This window comes from Chlorocebus sabaeus, chromosome 4 (genome assembly GCF_047675955.1).
Source record: "Chlorocebus sabaeus isolate Y175 chromosome 4, mChlSab1.0.hap1, whole genome shotgun sequence".
NCBI lineage: Eukaryota > Metazoa > Chordata > Mammalia > Primates > Cercopithecidae > Chlorocebus > Chlorocebus sabaeus.
The window spans coordinates 60,141,602-60,161,360 of NC_132907.1; the positions used below are offsets into that span (position 1 = coordinate 60,141,602).

Sequence of the window (19,759 nt, forward strand, 5' to 3'; positions counted from 1 at the left end):
GGGGGGGGAGGGGGGTGTACTGTTTATTCTTCTCTTTTCCCTTCCTTCAAGTTCCCAGGTGAACTGGATGCCCTGAAGTACAGAAAGGAGTGAGAATTGTGGGAAGCTGGTCAGATGAAGATCAAGGCTTCCATCTACAGAGCCTATCTCAGTTGATGAAATGAGCTTCTGAGTAACTCACTCATCACCTCACACTATGATTCATAAAAACAAAAATTAGGGACTATTCCTTGGTCTGTACATATAATCTTAGAAAATAATATAAGAAATGAGGATAAGAAGCACACAGTCTCTAGCTGACTAACCACATGAAAGATGAAAACACAGAAGTAGCCTACACAACGAAACCATGTCAGAGTCTAGTTATTGGAGGTGATTGTTTTCTTCTTTTGGACTCTAAATTTTATCTGTAGACTCTAATTTTTTCTTTCCTTTTTTTTTTTTTCGGAGACAGTCTTGCTCTGTTGCCCAGGCTGGAGTGCAGTGGCACAATCTTGGCTCACTGCAACCTCCGCCTCCAGGATTCCAGAGATTCTCATCCCTCAACCTCCTGAGTAGCCAGAATTACAGGTGCATGCCACCATGCCTGGCTACATATTTTTGTATTTTTAGTGGAGATGGGGTTTCACCATGTTGGCCAATTTGGCCTTGAACTCCTGGCCTCAAGTGATCCACCCACCTCAGCCTCCCAGAGTGCTGTAATTATAGGGTGAGTTACCACACCTGGCCTTAAATTTTCCATAATGAATATGTGTCACCTTTTGATACCTAATCTAGTGCTGGCCTGCTGACTTAAGAGATTAAAAACCACATACCGGTAGTATCTTGGGCTGTCACATCCACACCATGTGTAACCATGACCCTGAGGCATTCCACGTGTCCTTTTGCAGCAGCAAGATGGAAACTGGAAAGAAGCAAACACAATCTCCTTGAGATTTCTACTCTTTAATGTTCATCTCCAACAAATTTTTTTCCCTGCCATTTCATGTACAATTTCTCTTCCTTGAGCTCCACAAACACCCACTGACTACGCATTATTATCAATCTCATTTTGAAGAGGAGGAAACAGAGGCTCAGAATGGTCTGAGAATTTTCTCATTGACAGTTGTAGTTAAATGATGGAGCAGGAGTTTGATCTTCCAGCCCCAAAGACCAGGCTTGAAAAAAGTAAGATTCAGCCATATATTTATCTCTTGATGAAACAAATCAGAAAGTCCCAACTAGATTGAATTTCTAAGTAATATGTCTTTATCAATGTTTTCCTATTGTCTAGTGTTTTCACCACAGCTATTCCACCATTTTAAAGTGATATGCTCTAAAAAAAAAATCTTAGTCTAAGTCAAAGAGTGGCCAAGGTTCTTGGACAACTCAATGCCCACTGTTGTATTGTATCTGAGTAACAATAGTTGCATGCAATATTTGGTAAGTGACTAATGTGGGTCAAGCGTCTGACTACACACTTTTATGCATTGTTTTTCATTCCTATGACAGCTCTTTAAAGGTGAGTTCTATTACTTTCTTCATTAGATGGCAGGTGTGTACACTCTAGTGCAAACAGCATTAGAGAAAGCCCACCATTAAGACTCCAGAACTCAATGAAACTTGGGAGCACGAACCATGATCAGCATGTTTAGATTGGGCATTAGAGGAAGGGATGATATCCAAATGCCAAATCAATCATCCCTGCATGTCCTGGGATGAAGGGCACTTTTGCATGCAGAAAGAAGCAAAGTACAATTCCACTGGGTGGTCAGGCCCAGAGGCCAAGATGGCTGCAAAATTTGGGCAAGTTTCCCTTCTCTCAGTTTCCATCCTGTAGAGAGGTTAATGAGCCTTCTAGTTCTTCCCCTGCCTCAGTCCTCTTTTAGGGATGTGACCTCAGGATACCTCTCATGAAGTCTCTTAGTGTCTGTACCTCTGAATTAATGTCCAGATAATATTTTCTCACTGGGTAGGGTCTGTCATTGAAATCCAGGGTAACATTCAACTGGAAAGTCCGATAGCTGATATTTAAACCCAAATTGGTCTGATTCCAGACTTCTTCTCTTAATAACTTGGCTGAGTGAGGGGGACATATCAACAAATAGGAATACTTCAGTACTCATTGCAAATCAGCCATAACATAATGATCTGTGTGTTCTGGGAAGTCATTTTAACCTCTCTGTGCCTAAATTTCCTCCACTGTAAAGGCTGGGGATCAAGTCAAATAATTTCTAATGGTTCCTTTGGCTCTAACGTTTAATTATTTTAGCTTATCTGGCTCTACTCACTGCAACTACTTCTGTATTTGTGCAGCAATCTATGTGTAATATCTATTTACAGTCACAATGTATTTTATAAGTGATTTCACATTACAGTAAAACTTTGCATGCAATAATTTGGGAATGTAGTGACTTTTCATTTTTTTATATTGTTTGAGATGGAGTCTCATTCTGTTGCCTAGGCTGGAGTGCAGTGGCACAATCTTGGCTCTCTGCAAACACCGCCTCCCAGGTTCAAGTGATTCTCCTCCCTCAGCCTCCCGAACAGCTGGGATTACGGGCGTGTGCTACTACACCAAGTTGATTTTTGTATTTTTAGTAGAGATGGGGTTTCACCATGTTAGCCAGGCTGGTCTCAAACTCCTGACCTCAGGTGATCCACTCACCTCAGTCTCCCAAAGTGCTGGGATTACAGGCATGAGCCACCACGCTTGGCCATAGTGACTTGTTTAAATGGAATTCCTGATTCAATATAGCTTAACCAAACTATATTGGGAGTGCAATAAATTACTCCACTTCTCAACATTGTTGGGATAGCTTCATTTTACAGTAAGTTCACCTTTAAGCAGTAAGGTTATTATTAACCTTGGTGGAAGGTTTCTAAAAGTTTCCCAGCCTTAGTAATAGTACATGTAACATAATTAATTGCTCTTGGGAATATGGAATCTCTTCAATTATTGAATTGTATGTTTAGGGATACTAATTGAAATGCCCCTGGATTACTAAGCCCTAAAATTGATTAATGTTTAGCTTCTTAATCTCTTTGTGTTTGTTTGTAAGTTGTTCACTATGCCATCTCCTAAAAACTAAATCAAAAGTATCTAAATAAGAGAGAAGCCATATCCCATTCTAAAGATAAACATACCAGGAAGTGTCTACTGCACATGTACATATACACACACCCCAATCAATCAATTATATTTATCTATATTTAACTTTTGATTGAAATATAACATGCAAAGAAAGCTACACATATAATTGTATCACTTGCTAAATTTTCACAAATGAAATATTTTTCCTTCATACGAATCAAGAAACAATGTGGTCAGAGACCCCAAAACCCTCCTGCTAGCACCCCAGAAGTTCTCCATGTGCCCCTTTTAGTTACTAACCCCTTCCCCATGTGATATTTTTATTTTTTTCTACTCTGAGGCTTCTTGGATTACCTCTGCATTACATAGTCTATTTATGGGTGGTTGGAACTGCAGACCATCTGCCAGTGAAACATTATTGTAGGCCACTCCTGTACATTGGTAAATGCAGTCTGGCGAACATGATACGATATTCTACAAATGATCTGGGAAATGCAGAGTTTCAGGATCATCACTTGGAAGGCCCCCGATCAACACAAGCCAGAAGTGAGGTGTTAGGAAGCTGCGCTCAATTTCCATTCCCAGAACAGAATTTTCTTAGACATAGCTTTTTAAAAGAAAATCCCTGATATCAACCTGAATTGACATATTTGATGGCTGAAACACATTTTATTGAGGGATCCAGTTAGTTAAAGCTTCACTGCATATGCTTTAATAAATTGTGTGTGATAGTGAGAGATTTTATTTTGTCCTGCCTCTCCCGTTGAGAGTTTAGATCAGTAAGTGACTTTTTCTCTCTATTCGAGGGACTTTCCAACTATTATCCTGCAGAATGCTTGCGTCCTGCTGAGAAAACAGAATGACAGAATTTTCCAAATTCATTATTTTGTCTTCATGTATTTTATCTAAAGCTGCATCACTTAACTGCTCTTACAGATAAAACGGACAAAGTACAAACAAATATAAATAACTAGAAACAGCTCATTCTGTAAGGATAGTCTTGGCTTTGATTTTACACTGCATGCATCTAATACCATATTTTTTGCTAGTAAAACCATTGCTAGTTCATGTAATTCAGTTAATCATTATTTCAAGGTGTTTCTGCAAGAAAACTCTAACATCCAGGTGTTTGCTGTGTTCTGATGTCACACGAAAGCTTCTGCTCTGCTTTCTAAAACACACAGGCATAGGAATGATCTTGAAAAGCAGGAAAGGGAAAAACTGATCATTTTAGCTAGAAGTGTATATGATCCATTTACCCAGACAAGGAGCTCCACTGCGTATCATCATTCCTCTCACTGGGTATGCACTTCTGGGAAATGGAAGCAAAACCAGGAAACACAGTCTGTGAGTCTGCTCTTGGGGAGACAGTCACTAATGCTGTGTGCTCTCTCTGCCCCTCCAGGTCTGCCCTCTGCCCAGAGGCAGTCCCCTAATGAACTGTATCCAATGGGCTGCCCTGTGTTTTGGCTCCTGGCTGGGCTTGCCCAGTGAGAATGACAATAGGGTTCAGGGCATCATCTCCTCCCCTCCTTCTCTGGCCACACCTCGGCAGTGGCTGCCTTCCTCTGTGATGGCCACAGCTCTGCCAGGCCGGCTCTCCCAAAGCCACAGCTGCAGCTCTCCCTCCTTGCCCCTTCACGTCAAGAGTAGAAATAGATTCTCACTGTTGCTAGAATCCTGGGCGGCATTCCCAACCTTACTGGTTTCCCTTAACCTGGCCACATATTTGTAAATAGTTCCTTTCTTAAGCTCTCATCAATTATCCTATTTGATGCTACCTATTCCTGCTAGAACCCTGAATTACAGCAGGGTTGGGTATTTTGTGTGTGATGATCCACAGGATGAACTGTTAAGTTCTAGTGGATATTATCTGATTAAACATTTCTAGGAGCCAATTCAGGCTATCCTTTTTAAGTTTTAATTGCCACATATAGTTTGTTTGCTTATTTAATATATGGGCATTGTGGCTAAAATGTAATGAGAGAATATACCATATAACTTTTTAATTATATGGCATATAATAAGTGACTTCAAAAAAGTTTTCTAATGTGGTCTTAGGCCAAAGTAGAGACCTGTTTAAAGGGTTCAAGAATATACCTCTCCACGGGTAAGAAAAACAAATGACTTTAGTAAAAGCCAGCACACAGTCTGGAATGTTCCACTACTCAATAAAGAAATACTAAAATTCAAACTTTTTACGGTAAACTTGGTTTTGAGAGAATAACCAAACCCCAAACAATACATATGGGCACCAGCACACATGGATACAAACAACTGCTACAAAAACAAAATTAAAAAGCCATCAAAATTCACATACTTCTTACCAACTCAACCATCCATGTAATTTGTAAAATGTAATTAAGACTCTCAGAAAATACAAAAATGTATCAGCTCCTGAACCCTCCCATCATGCTAAGGTTTCATTCATTCTACTTGATGCAGACTCTAACGGAATTACTTAATTTTATCAGAGTCAGTGACATATTACTCATTGAAGTACATGCTAGAATTGTGGTCTACAACTGGGAAATTCTCAATAAGTTCTGTGGGCATATCCTGTGTAATAATGAGGGTTCTTCAGTAATGAGTTAGAAGTAAAATAAAATTTTCTAAATATTCTATACTATATACTATGTATATATATACACACACCTATATACACACTATACATGTTATATATATAATACCTTGTACCATATTCTACTATTAAAAATGTGCAGGCTAGGTTTAGAAAAAAATGCAAAATAAGAAAGAATAACTATCAAGAAAGATATTTTGATCTCTATTGCTTGCTCTAACTCCTTAAAATATCTTACTTTTTACATAATACAGTAATGAATCATTGCCATAATTTTAGTCAGAAAATCATTTTACTACTTAACTTGGAATGTAGCATCTATAACCTGAAAGAGTTTGCTCAATGAGTTATCACATAAAAGAAAACCAAAATGGTCAGCTTTGTCCTGTTTGTATGAAAGGTGCGCAAATGCAGAAGAAACAGGCACAAATCAGACAACGAAATGACTGTTGGCAATTCCCTACCAACCCATCTCCTGTATATTATGAAAGCACTTATATATTCAATCTGGGCATCTTACACTTGAACAACCAACTGAAAGAGCAGTCTCACTTAGTTTATTCCCCTCAGAGAGAAAGGAAGCTCCTAAAAATAGGACCCCTGCCTCCTTTTTGTCTCATTCTCCAACCCTACGCCTAGAAGCAGCTATTAATCAGGAGTGGAATAAACACCAATGTACAGAAGAACAGGGTGGGAAAACCACACTACTAACTTCTTTTCTGTATCTAATTTGGATATCAAGTCATCTTAACGTTTTAACTTCAGGGACTCTGGTTCTTATTCCTAATGTCTGTGATTTTGAAAAATTAAAGCTTCCAACCTTATAGCTTTATCAAAGCTTAGAAGAGGGACAAAAACATCTAGTCAGATGATAAAGTATAACAAGAAGCAGGATATTAGGGAGGTAGTGCTGGTAACCTTAAGGACTCAGACTATCTGGGTTTGAATCTATGCTTCCTTACTTATTAGGCTCTATCTCCATTTCCACGTCAGTAAAATGGGTTGTGAGGAATACAGGAATTACATACAAAAGCACTTTGTAAAGTGTGAAGTGGGAAATAAACACTCAAAACATGCCACCAATTATTGTATCCTCACCAACACAAAGCACGGCACAGAGTCTGTGACATGTTGCTTGATAAAAGGAATTGTTTCAATGTTCACAAAGGACACAGTAGCAAAAGTTAAATCAGAACCACCACTCCTTAAAAAACGAAGAGAGGGGAAAGGAGGGGCAAAAGCTATGTGTGTTTCCATTGAATGGAAACTTGGGAACAAAGTCATAGACAAGTAGCAAACCACAATAAACCATCCAAGACAAGCCTTGTCTAACGCCCACACTTGAGAAGCTGACATTCTGGCACCTCTCACAGAAGTGATCATCCCCAAAGCAGGGTTTGGCAGCAGCAAGTCATTAACATTTAGCCTCGGAATGTGAACCAGAAGCACAGCAAGCATTGAATAAGAGACTCAAGTGGAAAGTTAGGTTCTTTTGGGTAGAAAAACATGACCAGCCAGTGGCAGAACCTGATATGTAGATGACGGTGAGTAGATTTCCCTTCTCATGTATGCAGTGACTGATAAATGTCAGCAACCTCACAGGCTGGGGCTCTCTATCTAGATGGCAGGCAGTCATCTGTGGGGTCATCTCAGGCTTAGGAAGCAGATGGTGCCCAAGGCCAGCACATGACTCATTAAGAGCATGACTGGTGCCCTCTGATGGCCTGTGTCCTGGATAGCTGGCAACTCTCTCTAAATAAAGAGAACTTACAGATTAGGATGGGGTAGGGGGCGAGGGCAGTAAGTTGATAAAACTTACCTGTCCTCTTTAAACATAGTGTTTTTTGTTTTTGTTTCTGTTTTGAGATGGAGTCTCGCTCTGTCACCCAGGCTAGAGTGCAATGACTCAATCTTGGCTCACTGAACTTCCACTTCCCCAGTTCAAGTGATTCTTGTGCCTAAGCCTCCCTAGTAGCCGGGATTACAGGTGTGCACCACCATGCCTGACTAATTTTTGTGTTTTGGCAGAGATGGGGTTTCACCATTTTGGCCAGGCTGGTCTTGAACTCCTGACCTCAAGTGATCCACCTGCCTCGGCCTCCCAAAGTGCTGGGATTACAGGCATGAGCCACCATGCCCAGCCAAACATGGTATTCTTAATAATGTTAATTCTAAGGTATTGGAATTAACTCAAGTATCGTATCATTTTGATATTTCTATAGTTGTATATTTTTACAAGTACTGCTACTTCTATAGCTAAAAGTATTCATTCATATATTTACTATAACATTAGGGTATCTATGTGTGAGACATGGTTCTAAGGAAACAATAATGAATAAAACAAAGTTCCTGCCTTTATGGAGCTCGACTTTTAGCAGGAAGACTAAAGAGAACCAATGGTTTCAAAGCACCCCTGTCCTTGGAACATTTGGCAATGTCTGGAGACATTTTTTATTATGGACTAGGGAAGAGGGAGAGGAGGGAGATTCTATTGGCATCCAATCTGCAGAGGCCAGAGATGCTGCTGACCATCTCTACAATGCACAAGATAGGTCCCCACAACTACAGATTATCTATCCAGACCAAAATATCAGTAGTGGGCTGGGTGTGGTGGCTCACACCTGCAATCCCAGCACTTTGGGAGGCGGAGGGGGGCAGATTACTTGAGCCCAGGAGTTCAAGACCAGCCTGAACAACATGGCCAAATCCTGTCTTTACAAAAAAAAAAATTAAAAAAATTAGCCAGGTGTGGTAGCACATGCTTGTAGTCCCAACTACTCCAGAGGCTAAGGCGGGAGGATAGCTTGAGCCTGGGAGGTAGAAGCTACAGTAAGCTGTGATCACACCACCACTGCACTCTAGCCTGGGTGACAGTGAGACCCTGTCTAGAAAAAAAAAAAAAAAAAAATCAGTAGTACCCAGGTTAAGAAACTCGGTAATAAACCATTAAAGGCAATGTATATACTAAAAACATAATTCTATAAAAACAAATTAAACAAAGACCAAAAAACAAAATAAAAAGAGAATTTAATCTTTATATTGAGTTATAATCCACATACCATAAAAATCACCATTTTTAAAATGCACAATTAAGTTGCTTTTAGTATATTCACAAAGCTGGCAACCAACGTCATTATCTAATTCTAGAACATTTTCATCATCTCCTCCCCAAAAAAATCCCTTTATCCATTAGCAGTCACTCCCCATTTCCCTACTTTCCCAACTCCCAGGAAACCACAAATCTACTTGCAGTTTCTATGGATTTGCCTATTCTGGACATTTCCTTTTAAAGATGGGATCATATAATGCATGGTCCTTTGTGTCTGGTTTCTCTCATTTAGCATGTTTTCAAGGTTCATCCATGTTGCAGTATGTATTAGTACTTCATTCCTTCCTTAATAATATTTAATTGTATGAATATGCCACATTTTGTTTATTCATTATCTGTTGGACATTGCAGTTGTTTTTACTGGGGATTATGATCACTGCCCCAACATTCATGTACGAGTGGTTGTGTACACACATTTTTCAATACTAATGGGTACATACTGAGGAGCGGAATTGCTGAGTCATATGGCTGTTGGGAACAGGCCCCAAAATTTGGCCATAAACTGGCTCCAAAACTGGCCATAAACAAAATCTCTGCAGCACTGTGACATGTTCATGATGGCCATGACGCCCACGCTGAAGGTTGTGGGTTTACCAGAATGAGGGCAAGGAACACCTGGCCCACCCAGGGTGGAAAACCGCTTAAAGACGTTCCTGAACAAATGGTATGAGCAATATATGCCTTAAGGACATACTCCTGCTGCAGATAACTAGCCAGACCCATCCCTTTATTTTGGCCCATCCCTTTATTTCCCATAAGGAATACTTGTAGTAAACCTTATGACTGGCTTGCTGTCAATAAATATGTGGGTAAATCTCCGTTTGAGGCTCTCAGCTCTGAAGGCCATGAGACCCCTGATTTCCCGCTCCACACTCTGTATTTCTGTGTGTGTCTTTGATTCCTCTAGTACCGCTGGGTATGGTCTCCACGACCGAGCTGGTCTCAGCAAGTGGTGCCCAACGTGGAGGCTCGAACCCAGGTCAAAGGGTCGCCAGAACGACAGTTGGAAAACGTGGAGCTAAGCTGGAGGACACCTGAGTACTCTTTTAAGCAATCCCTGTGGTGAGTAAGAAGGGGAGCTTGGAAGCATCAGGGTAACAACTGGACAAGTGTGGGCTCTGGTTCGTTCCACCTTGGAACCTTTTCACACTAATGATAAGGAGGAAGGAGAGTATAATGAAGTAACAGAAGAAGTAACAGAAAAGGTTTGTTTGCCAGCTAAAGCTAAAGTGGCAGAGGAGGAAGCGGTTCATCCCTACCCTTCTGCACCCCCTCCTTATTTTGAAGAAAAAGAGTGGCCTGACCCTCCAGATCTTTCGTTTCCAGAGGACACTGGGCAAAAAGTAGTTGCCCCAGTGACTGTTTGAGCAGCGCCTCAAGCGACCACTCTCAGTTCTACTCAGGCAGGAATTCAGCAAACTAGATGAGAGGGTGGTTTAGAGGCCTGGCAGTTCCCTGTTAGGATACACCCCCCAGATCAACAGGGAAATATTATAGCTACATTTGAACCATTTCCTTTTAAATTTGGGAAACGCCATGAGGGGCCCGTCCCAGGCCCCATGCCAAACCGGGGTATTTCCGGTTCAGGCCATTCCCTCACCCCTGTACAATGTCTGTCCCTCGCCACAGCTGGTAGTGCTGCAGTAGATTTATGCTGCACAAAAGCTGTGAGCCTTCTGCCTGGGGAACCCCTGCAAAAGGTCCCAACAGGAGTCTATGGACACTTGCCAGTGGGAACGATAGGATTACTTCTAGGAAGGTCTAGTTTAAATTTAAAACGGGTACAAATGCAAACAGGAATCATTGATTCAGATTACAATGGGGAAACTCAAATTGTTATATCTACTTCTGTTCCCTGGAAAGCAGAGCCAGGAGAGCGCATAGCACAGCTCCTGATTGTGCCATATGTGGAAATGAGGAAAAGTGAAATTAAATGAACAGGAGGATTTGGAAGCACAAATAAACAAGGCAAAGCAGTTTATTGGGTGAATAGAATTACTGACAAACATCCTACCTGTGAAATAACTATTCAGGGAAAGTTGTTTAAAAGTTTGGTAGATACAGGAGCAGACATTTCAATCATTTCTCTACAGCACTGGCTGTCCACGTGGTCAGTTCAATCCATTCAATTTAACATAGCTGGAGTTGGGAAAGCCCCTGAAGTATATCAAAGTAGTTATATTTTGCACTGTGAAGGGCCCGATGGACAACCTGGGACTATTCAACCAATTATAACTTCTGTACCTATAAATTTATGGGGAAGAGATTTATTACAACAATGGGGAGAACAAGTTCTGATTCCAGAACAATTATATAGCCCTCAAAGTCAACATATGATGCATGAAATGGGGTATGTCTCTGGTATGGGACTAGGAAAAAATTTGCAAGGTTTGAAGGAACTGCTTCAAGCAGAAAGACAAACTTCCCACCAAGGTTTAGGATATCATTTTTGATGGTGGCCATTTTTAAGCCTCCAGAACCTATACCTTTAAAATGATTAACAGATAAGCCAATTTGGATAGAACAATAGCCGCAAAGTAAAGAGAAACTGGAGGCTGTAGAGGACTTCATTAATGAACAATTAGAAAAAGGACACATAGCTCCAACATTTTCCCCCTGAAATTCTCCAGTCTTTGTTATTAAGAAAACAGGTAAATGGAGAATGCTAACTGATTTAGGAACCATTAATTCAGTTATACAACCTATGGGGACCTTAGTAAATGACACTACCACTGTGCCACAGAAAGTAGCCATATGTAGGAAGCAATTGAAAACATTAAATGACTTTCAAAAATTACTAGGGGACATTAATTGGATATGACTTGCTCTAGGCATTCCTACCTATGCCATGAGTAATCTATTTTCTATCCTTAGAGATCGAGATCCTAATCTCCCTAGCCCTTGGCAATTAACAAAAGAAGCTCAGGCAGAGCTGCAGCTAATCGAAAAGCAAGTCCATAAAGCTCAAATAAATAGAATAGATCCAGAGAAGACCCTAGATTTGCTAATTTTTCCAACTCAGCATTCACCTACTGGTGTTATTGTCCACGAGAAGGACTTAGTAGAGTGGCTTTTTCTTCCACATACTAATTCACGGACTCTAACTCCTTATTTGGATCAAATTGCTACTATGATAGAAAATGGGAAAACTCAGATTGTTAAATTACATGGATATGATCCTGGAAAAATTATTGTCCCTCTCACAAAGGCACAAATACAGCAAGTTTTTATAAATAGTCTTACTTGGCAAACCCATTTAGCTGACTTTGTGGGTATTCTCAATAATCATTTTCCTAAAACGAAACTGTTTCAATTTTTCAAATTAACTAATTGGATCCTCCCTAGAATAACTAAATTTAAACCAATTGCAGGTGCTGAAAACGTCTTTACAGATGGGTCTAGTAATGGTAAAACTTCTTATTCTGGCTCAAAAGTTTTTCAGACACCCTATACTTCAGCTCAAAAAGCAGAGCTTGTAGCTGTAATTGAGGTATTGACTGCTTTTAATATGCCCATTAATGTGATTTCTGATTCTTCATATGTGGTGCATTCCACACAATTAACTACAAATGCTGAAAGAAGCTAAAGCTATTATCCAGCAATGCCTAACTTGCCAAAGGGTGCATTCTTCATCTTTTCCAGGAGGAATTAATCCTCAAGGATTGGAACCTAATTCTCTTTGGCAAATGGATGTCACACATCTTCCCTCGTTTGGGAGACTAGCTTATGTACATGTATGTGTGCACACCTTTTCTCCCTTTGTCTGGGCTACATGCCAATCAGGAGAATCTTCTGCCGGTGTTAAACGTCACCTTTTCCAGTGTTTTGTGGTAATAGGCATTCCAGCTTCTATTAAAACAGATAATGCACCAGGCTACACTAGTCGACCTCTAGCTACATTTTTCTCTAAAAGGAATATTAAACACATTACTGGTATCCCATATAATTCTCAAGGACAAGCCATAGTGGAAAGAATGAATCTCTCCCAGAAACAGCAGTTGCAAAAGCAAAAGGGGAGAAACAGGGACTACAGAACACCCCATATGCAATTGAATCTTGCATTATTGACTTTAAATTTTTTGAGACTGCTTAAAGGCCAGATGTTATCAGCAGCTGAATAGCATCTACAGAAACCAGGTGCAAAGACAGAAGCAGAACAACTGGTTTGGAGGAGAAATTCAGTAACAAAAACTTCGCAAACAGGTAAAATAATAACTTGGGGTAGAGGTTATGCTTGTGTTTCTCCAGGCCAGAATCAGCAGCCAATTTGGATACCATTAAGACACCTGAAACCTTATCATGAGCCAGATGCCGAGGAAGAGATTCCGGGAGGATCCCAAGGACCCCTGGGTTGCAGCCATGTCAAGACTGATGCTGAGGAGGACCCCAACTGTCACGAGCAACACCCATCGAACACAGCCACCTACTTGGGAACAGATCAAGAAGCTGTCACAGATGGCAGAAGAAAACCTGAGGAAAGTGGGACAACCAGTCACAGTGAGTAATTGTGATAGTGGTGATCACCATTGCCATGAGTATTCCTTCAACAAGGGCTGACACAGAGAACAATTATACTTATTGGGCATATTTATCAATCTTGGCCGGCAATAATGCCTGGATGTAATCACTCTACGACACAGTAACACATGTTTTCTGATCTCAGTATTTACCATTATAAATCTGCTCCTATAATTGAGGCATACTGCCCTCAAAAACCTATTTGTAAACGGAATTGGACCTGGCCAGAAATAGTGAATGTACTTGTTTGGGAAGACTGCATTGCAGAACAGGCAGAGGTGCTGCACAACGATTCCTATGGAATCATTATTGATTGGTCCCCTAAGGGAATGTTTAGCTTGAATTGTACCTCTCAGTCTGCATGCCACGGCCACACTATGTTCAGCTGATTTGAATAAAACAGTCAGATGGTAGAAAGATAAGAAATATGGCAAGAGTTCCTACTATGTGGAAACATGGTGGTATAGTGGCACCTCAACCTCAAATGATATGGCCCACTGTAGGAGCTAAACATAAGGATTTGAGGAAACTATTAATAGCTCTTAATAGGATCAAACTTTGAGAAAGAATAAAAAAGCATCTAGAAGGACACTGTACAAATTTGTCTTTGGATACTGCAAAACAAAAAGAACAAACATTTAAAGCATCCTGGGCACACCTGGCCTTAATGCCAGGAACTGGAGTGCTTGAAGGAGCTGCAGACAGATTAGCAGCTAGTAACCCATTAAAATGGATAAAAACATGTAGAAGCTCTGTGATTTCAATGATGATTGTACTTTTAATCTGTGTTGTATTTGTATAGTCTTTAGATGCAGAACCTGGCTCCTGTGAGAAGCAGCTCACTGTGATAAAGAAGCCTTTGCTTTTATCGCTTTGGAAAAAAAAAAAAAGAGAGAGAGAGAAGGGGGCCATGTTGGGAACAGGCCCCTAAATCTGGCCATAAACTGGCCCCCAAACTGGCCATAAACAAAATCTCTGCAGTACTGGGACATGTTTGTGATGGCCATGACACCCACGCTGAAGGTTGTGGGTTTACTGGAATGAGGGCAGGAACACCTGGCCCGCCCAGGGTGGAAAACCGCTTAAAGGCATTCCTGAATCACAAACAATAGCATGAGCGATCTGTGCCTTAAGGACATGCTCCTGCTGCGGATAACTAGCCAGACCCATCCCTTTATTTTGGCCCATCCCTTTACTTCCTGTAAGGAATATTTTTAGTAAATCTTATGAACTGGCTTGCTGTCAATAAATATGTGGGTAAATCTCTGTTTGAGGCTCTCAGCTCTGTAGTCTGTGAGACCCCTAATTTCCCACTCCACACTCTATATTTCTGTGTGTGTGTCTTTAATTCCTCTAGCGCTGCTGGGTTAGCGTCTCCACAACAAAGCTGGTCTCAGCAAGTGTAGACACATTTTTTTCAATACTAATGGGTATATATCGAGGAGTGGAATTGCTGAGTCATATGGCAACTACATTGAACTTTCTGAGGAACTGCTAACCTGTTTTCTAAAGCTGCTGTACTATTTAACATCTCTATCAGCAATTCACGAGAGCTCCAATTTCTCCACATCCTAGCCAAGACTTATTATCTTCTGGAAAATTTAAGAGGTGAGAATTTAAATTACAACCTAAAATGTCCAGATGTAAAACGTGTAGATCTTTCTCAGTGAGCCCTCTGAGGTAGTTCCTTTGGTTAAGTATCTGCTGAAATCTGCACTTAAAGGAATATAAAAGAGTGAATGCAAAACAAATTAGAAACATCCTTCAGCTTTGTCTCTACATAAGCTTTTACTTCTAATTAAAAAGTGTGGGCTTTCCTTTTAAAGACATGAAATGTCATTCAAAAGTCTATATGCCAACATATTTATACCATTAAGAGAGGTTTTTTTTTCCTTTCTTTTTTTGTAAAAAAAAAAAAAAAAAAAAATTTACAGAAATGGGGGCTCACTCTGTTGCCCAGCCTGGTCTCAAACTCCTGGCCTCAAGCGATTCTCCCAAACTGGGGTTACAGGTGTGAGCCACCAAACCCACCTACCTCTTCATTTAGATAGGTCATGAATGCAGTGGAGCTGTGGAGATGCGAAGAGTATAAAAACCTCTTAGCTACTTCCGAACTCAGGCCCAGTGACCAGGATGCTGGTCACTGCCTGGAATAGCAGGGTAGTAAACAGATTCTCGAACTCCTGGACTCTAGCAATCCTCCCATCTCAGCCTCCCAAAGTGCTGGGATTACAGGCATGAGCCACCATGCCCTGCCAGGGTACTATCCAGATTCTGATGTAGCTGAAATAACACTTTGACAGCCTATGTCTTGGCTAACTCAAAGAGTGGCCTGGGGAACAGGAGCATATTAGAAATGCAAACTCTCAGGCACCACTCCAAACCTACTGAATCAAAAGCTGCCTTTACAAGATCCCCAGCTGGTTCCGTGTACACATCCAAGTTTGAGAAGCACTGCTCTAAACATAGAATAAGTTAAAAACTTCACACCGTCATTTTTTCCTTTTAAAAATGTTTAAAAAATTTTTATTGACACAAAATATTTTACTTATTATGGAGTACATGTGAATATGTGTTACATGCATAGATTGTAATTCAGGTCAGCATTTGGGATATCCTTCACCTTGAATATTTATCATTTCTATGTGTGGGTAACATTTAAAGTCCTCTCTTCTACATGCTTTGCAATGGAAAGACATTGTTGCTAACTATAGTCACCCTAGTCTATCCAATAGTGTGGTTTATTCGTTTGTAGATCTAATGATATGTTTCTACTTTCTTTATCTGCACCCCACCCCGCCCACCCACACCACACACCCGTCCCATGCTCTAATATCTACCATTCTATTCTCTGTCTTCATGAGATCAGGGCTTTTTTGTTTTGTTTTGTTTTGTTTTTTTGAGACAGAGTCTTGCTCTGTTGCCCTGGCTGGAGTGCAGTGGCACGATCTCAGCTCACTGCCACCTCTGCCTCCCGGGTTCAAGCGATTCTCCTGCCTCAGCCTCCTGAGTAGCTGGGATTACAGGCATGCACCACCATGCCTGGCTAGTTTTGTATTTTTAGTAGAGATGGGGTTTCACCATGTTGGTCAGGCTGGTCTCGAGCTCCTGACCTCAGAAGATCCAGATCCACCCGCTTCAGTCTCCCAAAGTTTTGGGATTACAGGCATGAGCCACTGCACTCGGCTGAGATCAGGTTTTTGTTGGGTTTTTTTTTTGGCTCCCACATTTTAGTAAAAACATGTGGCATCTTTCTGTGCTGATCTTATTTCACTTAACATAATGACCCCCAGTTCCCTCTATGTTGCTGCAAATGACAGGATTTCATTCTTATTATGGCCAAATAGTATTCCATTGTATATATGGTACTGCATTTTCTTTATCTATTGGTCCATTGATTGACACTTGGGTTGACTCCATATCTTTGCTATTGTGAATTGTAAATAGTCCAAGTGCAGATATACCTTTGATATGCTGATTTCCTTGTTGTTGTTGTTGTTGTTGTCTCTTGAGATAGTGTCTCATTCTGCCACCCAGGCTGGAGTGCAGTGGTGCAATCTTGGCTCATGGCAACTTCCGCCTCCTGGGTTCATGCAATTCTCAAACTTCAGGCTCCTGCTGGTATTACGGGTGCATGCCACCATGCTCAGCTAATTTTTGTATTTTTTAGTAGAGATGGGGGTTTCACCATGTTGGCCAGGCTGGTCTCGAACTTCTGACCTCAAGTGATCCTCCCACCTTGGCTTCCCAAAATGCTGGGATTACAGGCATGAGCCACTACGCCCAGCTCTTTTCCTTGTTTTTAATTTTTGGGGGTACATAGTGGTTATATGTATTTGTGGGGCACATGAGTTTTGGTGGGGTTTTTTTTAGAAATTGTCTCATTCTGTCACCCAGGCTGGAGTGCAGTGGTGCGATCTTGGCTCACCACAGCCTCAATCTCCCTGGCTCAAGAGATCCTCCCACCGCAGTCTCCCGAATAGTTGGGACTACAGATACATACTATCATGCCCAGCTAATTTTTCTATTTTTTTGTAGAGACAGGTTTTTGCCATGTTGTCCAGGTTGGCCTTGAACTCCTGGGCTCCAGTGATCCATCTGCCTCAGCCTTCCAAAGTGCTGAGATTACAGGTGTGAGCCACTGTGGCCAGCCGAGATATTTTAATATAGGCATACAATGTGAATAATCACATCAGGGTAAATGGAGGTATCCATCACTTTAAGCATTTATCCTTTCTTTGTGTTACCAACAACTCAATTACTCTTTCAGTTATTTTTAAATGTATAATAAATTATTGTTGACTATAGTCATTCTGTGGTGCTATCAAATACGAGATCTTATTTATTCCATTAATATCTAACCATATTTGTGTACCCATTAACCTCCCCACTTTCCCCCAACCCACTACCCTTCCCTACCTATGGTAACCATCATTCTGCTCTTATCTCCATGAGTTTAATTTCTAGCTCCCACAAATAAGTGGGAATAGGCAAAGTTTGTTTTTCTGTGCCTGGCTTAGTTCAGTTAACATAATGACCTCCAGTTCCATCCATGTTGTTGCAAATGACAGGATCTCATTCTTTTTTTAATGGCTGAACAGTACTCCATTGTGTATATGTACCAGATTTTTTTTATCCATTCATCTGATGATGGACACTTAGGTTGTTTCCAAATAATGGCTACTGAGAATAATGCTACAATAAACATGAGAATGCAGATATCTTTTCAATAGAGCAATTTCCATTCTTATGGGTATATACCTAGCAGTGGGATTGCTGTATCATATGATAATTATATTTTTAGTTTTTTGAGGAACCTCCAAACTGTTCTCCATAATGGTTATACTAATTTACATTCTCACCAACAGTGTGTGAGGGCTCACTTTTCCCCACATCCTTGCCAACATTTGTTATTGCCTGTCTTTTGGATGTCAGCCATTTTAACTGGGGTGCAACAATAGCTCATGGTAGTTAGCTCATTGTAATTTTGATCTGGATTTCTCTAATGATCAACGATGTTCAGCATCTTTTCATATACCTGTTTGCCATTTGTATGTCTTTTGGGAAATGTCGATTCAGATCTTTTGCCCATTCATTCATTCATTTTCAACAGACATTAGGGCTCCCATGTTGCCCACGCTGGTCTTGAACTCTTAGGCTAAAGCAATCCTCTCGCCTTGACCTCCCAAAGTGCTGGGATTACAGGTATGAGCCACCGCACCTGTATCTTTTGCCCATTTTTAAATCGGATTATTGGATTATTTTCCTATAGAGTTGTTTGAGCTCCTTATGTATCTGGTTGTTAATCCCTTGTCAGATGGGTAGTTTGCAAATATTTTCTCCTATTCTGTGGGTTATCTCTTTGCTGATTGTTTCCTTTGCCGTGCAGCAGCTTTTTATCTTGATATGATCCCCATTTGTTCATTTTTGCTTTGGTTGTTTGTGCTTGTCGGGTATTAAGAAATCTTTGCCCAACCCAATGTCCTACAGAGTTTCCTCAATGTTTTCTTATAGTAGTTTCATAGTTTGAGGTCTTAGATTTAAATCTTTAATCCATTTTGATTTCTGTATATGGCAAGAGATAGGGGTCTAGTTTCATTCTTCTGTATATGGAGATCCAGTTTTCCCACCACCATTTACTGAACAGTGTGTCCTTTTCCCAATGGACGTTCTTGGCACCTTTGTCAAAAATGAGTTTACTGTAGATGTATGGATTTGTTTCTGGGTTCTCTATTCCGTTCTATTGGTCTGTGTATTTGTTTTCATGCCAGTATCATGCTGTTTTAGTTCCTATAGCTCTGTAGTATAATTTGAAGTCAGGTAGTGGGATTTTTCCAGTTTTGCTCTTTTTGCTCAGGATAGCTTTGCTATTCTGGGTCTTTTGTGGGTCCATATAAACTTTATTATTTTTTTCCTATTTCTGTGAAAAATGTCATTGGTATTTTGATAGGGATTGCATTGAATCTGTAGACTGCTTGGATAGTATGGACATTCTTCCAAGTTCATGGTTAGAAAAATCAATATTGTTAAAGAATGTTTTCATTTTTGTGTGTGTCCTTTTCAATTTCTTTAATCAATGTTTTATAGTTTTCATTGTAGAGATCTTTTATTTATTTGGTTAACTTTAAGTATTTTATTTTATGTGTGGCTACTGTAAATAGAATTACTTGATTCATTTTATTCAGAGGGTCTGCTATTGGCATATAGAAATGCTACTGATTTTTTATGTTGATTTTGTATCCTGCAACTTTGCTGAACTTGCTTATCAGTTTTTGTTTGTTTGTTTTTTTGCACATAGTCTCACTCTGTCACCAAGGCTAGAGGGCAATGGTGCCATCTCGGCTCACTGCAACCTCCGTGTCCCAGGTTCAAGAGATTCTCCTCCCTCAGCCTCCCAAGTAGCTGGGATGACAGGCACAACGCCTGGCTATGGGATGTGCCACAATGCCTGGCTTTTTTTTTTTTTTTTTTTTTTTTT

At 40.5% G+C, this 19,759-nt stretch overlaps 1 protein-coding gene across 2 annotated transcripts in view; it reads right to left on the reverse strand.

Moving 5' to 3' along the window:
* RAI14 (retinoic acid induced 14) overlaps positions 1-19,759 on the reverse strand; it is a 174,706-nt gene that overhangs the window by 37,296 nt on the left and 117,651 nt on the right. For both annotated transcript variants that reach the window (XM_007961324.3, XM_007961325.3), the window contains exon 4: positions 816-904. In XM_007961324.3, coding sequence (XP_007959515.1) covers positions 816-904 — 89 coding nt within the window. The remainder of the gene's footprint in view (positions 1-815; positions 905-19,759) is intronic.